Source organism: Mercenaria mercenaria, chromosome 17 (assembly GCF_021730395.1).
Source record: "Mercenaria mercenaria strain notata chromosome 17, MADL_Memer_1, whole genome shotgun sequence".
Taxonomy (NCBI): domain Eukaryota; kingdom Metazoa; phylum Mollusca; class Bivalvia; order Venerida; family Veneridae; genus Mercenaria; species Mercenaria mercenaria.
In genome coordinates, this window is record NC_069377.1 from 37,046,435 (window position 1) to 37,052,672 (window position 6,238).

Consider the following 6,238-nt stretch of genomic DNA (forward strand, 5'->3'; position numbering starts at 1 on the left):
CCAGTAGTTACAGCGGGAAAGAAATGTAAATAAGTCTAAATTAAATGTAGCAGTTGCTGTGATAGGTTTGCACTGACTTGGTGATCATATACAAGTCTGAAGCTAACTAATAGTCATACATTACTATTTCGATTTTTAATACTAACGACTAGTAAAGCGTGTTCGACGCATATTTTTTGGAAATATTGTTCTCTAATTAATTATTTTATACTTTATTTTACACAATATTAACTTTATAATTCACATGAGATAGTTTGCTTAACCATTTAAATGTTAAAAATTTATAAGCAGACTGGTTTGTCAATTCAAGTACATGTATATTAAACTTTAAATCACACTGTTTAGGTTTAGTTTAAAACTTTATAAAGACAAAGTGGTGATTTAGCACGACAACATTTTATAAAAAAAAAGAGGTTGAGTATTTATGGTATAATAAAGCATTCAAAGTTTTCTGTCTTTTTAGGTTAAATATCATTATATAAACTGATAATAATTTGCAAACTTCTTTACAGACGATTTTGCATTTAAACTTAAAAGACGTGTAAAATAATTCTTAATTAATAGTCAAATTCTGCTAAGAAATCAAAATAGACTTCTATTCACTTCAAAATCACCAGTCATTAACGTATACATATAGTATACGCTAAAAGGGATTGCTACTGAATTTTACAAGAATAAAAAGTTTTCAAGATAAAAGAAATTGACTGCTGCCTCGATAATGTCCATATCTTAGGTAAATTTAAACCATTAAAGGGATACAGATGTGTAATAGTGGGTCATTTAATTACTGCAGAAGCGATGCTTCTTATATTTTACTGGCATGCTTAATGAAAACAGACATATTAATTCTAAGACTATTGACGAAAACATGTGCACAATTTTCAATATTCCACTAACCTTACATTAAGTATGCCAGGTTAGGTAAACAGCTAAATATTTATAAACCTAAAACGATGTTTTTAGTTTGTAAATAAGTTATCTGAGGGAATGAAAAGATGTAAAGTTTCAGACAAATGCCTTTTTAAATGCAAAAGCTATTTCTAAACACTATCAAAATCATTATCGCAAACCTTACTTCCATAGGATATTTAATAAATTTTATTATAGCCGAAAAATATTTATTTATGTAACCGGCAAAATATTTGAGTTTGCAAACAATTATTCTCCAAAAAAAAGAGGTAATTAGGCTTTAGAACTTACCTTGAATCCACGGAATGGCATATAACAGAATCAAAATAAGCATCACTATGGTTTGTAATCTGCCAGATGTGTCGCAATACTTGCATTGCACTCCATGTACCATTATATCCATATTTCCCTCCCGGTAGCGATAAGCATAGTCTGAAAGTTGGAATGGTTGTGCCTCGTAGACAAATGTGTAATAAAACCCTACACTTTACAACAAGCTGACACTTATTCAAAATGAAATCGAGTTGCCAGCTGCACGCGAGTCTACAGGTTTAAAATATCAGATCAAGGTTAAACAAGAGGTTTTTTTAAACGAACAAGGTTATTAATATAAAGTATGTAATGTCCTTATTATTACCCCTTAAACGCTAATACTGTAATATAAAAGGAAATCTTACATGTATGTGTAACTCTACAGGTATGAAATTCTAACCTCTTTAGTATCTAATTTCCTTTTTTACCTCAACAAGAATGAAAGTCAAAGCTCTGTAATACTTAGTTTTCTTTTGTACCTCTGCATGTACGAAATGCCAACTTCTCTAAAATATAATTTCCTTTATTTAACAAAATACATTTGTATATAACTTCCCTTATGAGACTGATCAGTAAGCCACTTCTTTCATCAAGGGCCGGTACCATATATCTACCGCTGATAAGACAAATTAGATATGCGAGTTTCTCCCCTTATCTACCCCGTTAGGTAATTTAATGTATCTTATCCTCAATAAAGTAAGCAGTTGTCATTACCATCTATAAAAAGAATAGGAAGGGCGAAATGGGATGCAAGAATTTTAATGGATAAAATATTTTCATGATCACATCAACTATATGAACACAATAAATAATCAACCTCATGAAAAATAACAGTAACAATGTTATTACTGACATGTTAATTATACAGTTTTATTATACAAAACGCTAAAAATTCATTTTCAACAGTTATATATGTGATTTGAATTTTAATTGAAAACATTCAAATTATGAATTAAAGATATCCAGATAAAAAACTAGTAACTCTGATTGATCATGAGCAGTCTGAACAGCTTTTACAACTCGATTTGTAACATTTAATGTTGAAATAACATTTTTCTTCAAGTCTTTCTTAAGATGTGGAGATACCCGGTTATTTAAATGAAAGTTCAGTTTCAGGGTAGCGGTGGTCTAGTGGTTATGGTGTCGGCCGCTCAATCCAGGGTTCGAGCTCCACTGGGGTCACGACCATATCTTTCATATGACACCAGTACCGGGTTTTCCAGGAAGCGGACTGAGAATGGTTAAAATAAGCTTAAAGCTTTCATCACAATCGAGCTAAAATAAATTAGTATAAACTAAAATTCAGTTTTCGAGTACAGGCGGCTGTGAAATGGACAAAGGCAGTCGGACATTGTGAAAACTTTTACTTGTAGCAATTACGAACACGCGTATTTACAATATGTAACAAAATATTTAAAAAATATACAATATATTCAATATAAAAACAAAATACATTTGTATATAACTTAAGTAGGTTACATGTGAGACTCTGTGTGTGCGTGCGTGCTCGTGCGTGCGTGCGTGCGTGTGTGTGTGTGTTCGGGTTTAACGTCTTTTTCAATATTTTTTCAGTCATATAAACGACGGTCATGTGAGACTGATCAGTCGTTCTCGTAAACAAGCCGACAAAACCTCTCTCCCGTGAAATCTGTTTTATGTGATTTGCTGCTTAAAGTTCGATCCACGGATTCTAGGTTTACGCTGTGGTTTATAATTGCAGGTGAAAACATGTCCCTTCACCGGAAGACTGCACTGCTGCTAACTGACTAAAATACTGCAAAGTCTTCATCAGACAGACAAGCAAAGATAAAAACCATCCAGTTCATGTTTAAGTTCATGCCTCCATTCGCATTAAGCAATAATTACGTGAATGTGCGGAATTTGCAAGTCAAGTCTAAACATTAATTGCACCGTTTCGTCATCTGAAACAACTTTTAAATGGACATATTGATACTTAATGCATTAATACATTTTTGTTTGTTTGTTGTTGATTTTATTTCTTGCTCTAAATGAGCACTTGGACCTAGGCGTAGTAATAATTTTAACAGGAATGTGGAAATTGAACTTACACGGAAACCATGGAGGGGCATTTATTTTTTTTATTTATTAATTTTAACTTTTGATTTATTAGTTATAGTTTACTTAAAAAATAATTTATAGCAAAAGAGTGTTTTAACACTTATTTATGAACGATGGGCAGTTATACGTCGGGCGTAATAATTTCACGAGGGCACAGCCCTCGTGAAATTATTTGTACGTATTACCACTCGAATGTTAAATAGTGTTAAAATACGGTTTGGGTATAAACTATTTCGATTCTAATATGCAGTAAAACAGTAGATAAAATATAGTAGCGCTTTTTCGTGGTCGCAACAAAAACATCGACGTCATCGCACGTTAACGTGACGTCATTCTAGCGTAAGAGTGTTTTAACAGAGAAAAGCATATTAGAATGGTTATTACTTATCATTTATAACTTACAATTTATTATTTGCTATTTATAACAAAATTTTCTCCTTATAGCCTATAGCGCCATTACATGCATTCTGTATGGCGGGAGTTGTTTGAGTACATAGAATGTTATATAAAAAATATTCTATTTATTTTCTTGACTATCAACTGTTAATTGGCTATCAGTGATACTCGATAATATGCCGTGTTTACTCATATGTTCGTTAACACGGCATATCATCGACTAAACAAGACTTATCAAAGATAGCCAGTTAAAAGTTGATAGTCAAGAAAATAAATAGAATATTTTCTATGTATACACTCTATACTCAAACATCTCCCGCCATATGGCGTTACAGTCCATAACTGGAAAATTATAAGTCATGTATAACAAGTAACAAATGATAAGTTATACCAAAGAAATAAGTTAAAAATCAATACAAAAGTAATAAATGAAAGTTATGGGGAAAAGTCATGCAGACCTGCTGTGAAAGCTTTACGTATACTGCTTACACATCCTCTTTTCCTGGTTGATGTATATATAATGTTGTTGACCTTTAGCCCGCTAAATTTTAAAAAAAACGGCCTAGTCCGTCATTCGATTGGGGCAGTACCATTTATTATTCACAGGGGTATTCACTGAAAATTTACAGACTGAATAGCGAACAGTGCAGACCATAATCTGCACTTGGTCAGCACTGGTCGCAAAGGCAAAACCACTTGCCGCCAGCAGGCTAAAGGTTAAAGCCCATGTACACTTTCCATTTTACTCGCATTTAAACTGGCATTAATTATATAAAAACTATATCAACTTTATAGACGAACGAGTGAAGGTAAACTATTATTTGCACAAATATTTTCGTTATTTTCATTTACATCTCTTTGAATATCAAAATAAATAATGATGTTCATTATAATTTTTTAAATGAAAAAAAAAAGATATGTTTCTTTTTATCATTGCATAAACATATAAAGATAAACCAGTTTAAAGCATCTATTAAAAGTTTGAGTGATGATGTTTTGGCGGGTGACCCTATAAATGTGTAAATGTGTTTATAATTATATTTTTCGTATATTGTTCCAAATAATAACAAAGAACAATTATAATAAAATGTCACTTACAACCCAAAGTCTATATGAACAGAAGGATTTTTTTAATTGTACTTTCAAGTCCCTGTGGGTAAGGAAAATGTTTTTGTTCACTTTGTACTAAACAATTGAGCCGCACCATGAGAAAACCAACATAGTGCGTTTGCGACCAGCATGGATCCAGACCAGCCTGCGCATCCGCGCAGTCTGGCCAGGATCCATGCTGTTAGCTTCCAAAGCCTATTGCAATTGGAGAAACCGTTAGCGATGCACAGGCTGGTCTGGATCCATGCTGGTCGCAAACGCACCATGTTGGTTTTCTCATGGTGCGGCTCAAATTTGCTTTTATGCTTTAAATGTTTTTTTTTTTAGTTTCAGTCATGCTAATGATTATGATTCTATTTGTAATTTGGACACGACATTAAATTCTTTAACGATAATTTCTACCTCTTGCATTGATACATAAAATGTTATTCGAGTGTCAGCACAATTATTATGTTTATCTTGATCCAACAAAACAGCGATGTGAACTATTCTTGGAATGCTAAACGGTGCTTTAAATTATCAGTTTAAATTTGAATTGAATTATCTTAATATTTAGTTGTTAAATGAATTCAATAGAATATGTATACGTAATATATATATTTATAGAATTCCTGGAAGCACTGAGCACGCAACATGCAAACAGAGCAAACGATCACAAAGATCGCCACCTAAGAATTGACATTATAATGGAATTATGTATGTGCTTTATTTATAGCCTTTTACAAAATATACTTTTTTCAGAAAATGCGCTAGCCAAATAATAGGTAGATACTGCAGCGAATATGCAACAACATCTTTAGTCTGGCTACCGACTAGATGATCTTTTTTTTTTTTAAAAAAATAATTCTGTTATATATTCTGACTTCATCAGTATCGGCTCTGATTACCTGTGTTTTGAGAAGAAAAGGGACATAATTATACAAAATTTGAATAGCCTCAGGAGTTATCTCCTGTAAACAAAACAAGGGGTCTGAACATGGACTACGTTACGACGTGCAGAGCCATGTTTTGGATGGCTCGCTTCAAGGTCAAGGTCACACTTAGGAGTCAAAGATCATGTGACTTTGTTTCGTGTCCGCTCTGAGACTCTTGAACTGTTTGAAAGCTTTTAGAGAAACACGGCACAAATGTTCACCACATCTAGACGACGTGCAGAGCGCATGTTTCGGATGACTTGCTTCGAGGTCAAGGTCACACTGAGGGGTCAAAGGTCAAACCTTCGGGCGTAAATTTCTCCGCATTGCAGTGCTCTTGTTCTGAGTTTTTTCTCAGTCAGACAAAAGTTGTAAGACAGTCTGTCCAGCACTTTCATGATGCTTCCTTTTATATATAGCGGACTTTAGGGTGTAACAGATAGGGTGAATTTTATTGCATTTTTGCATCTCCACTTGTTTTATTGTATATCTTACTGACATATACTGACTGCGAGGTA

At 33.2% G+C, this 6,238-nt stretch overlaps 1 protein-coding gene across 10 annotated transcripts in view; it reads right to left on the reverse strand.

The window, feature by feature from the left end:
* LOC123536674 (uncharacterized) overlaps positions 1-1,320 on the reverse strand; it is a 59,018-nt gene extending 57,698 nt beyond the window's left edge. For all 10 annotated transcript variants that reach the window (XM_053527960.1, XM_053527958.1, XM_053527953.1 and 7 more), the window contains exon 1: positions 1,201-1,320. In XM_053527960.1, the coding sequence (XP_053383935.1) occupies positions 1,201-1,312 (112 nt within the window). In that variant the 5' untranslated portion in view covers positions 1,313-1,320. The remainder of the gene's footprint in view (positions 1-1,200) is intronic.
* Between the last annotated feature and the right edge of the window lie 4,918 nt (positions 1,321-6,238).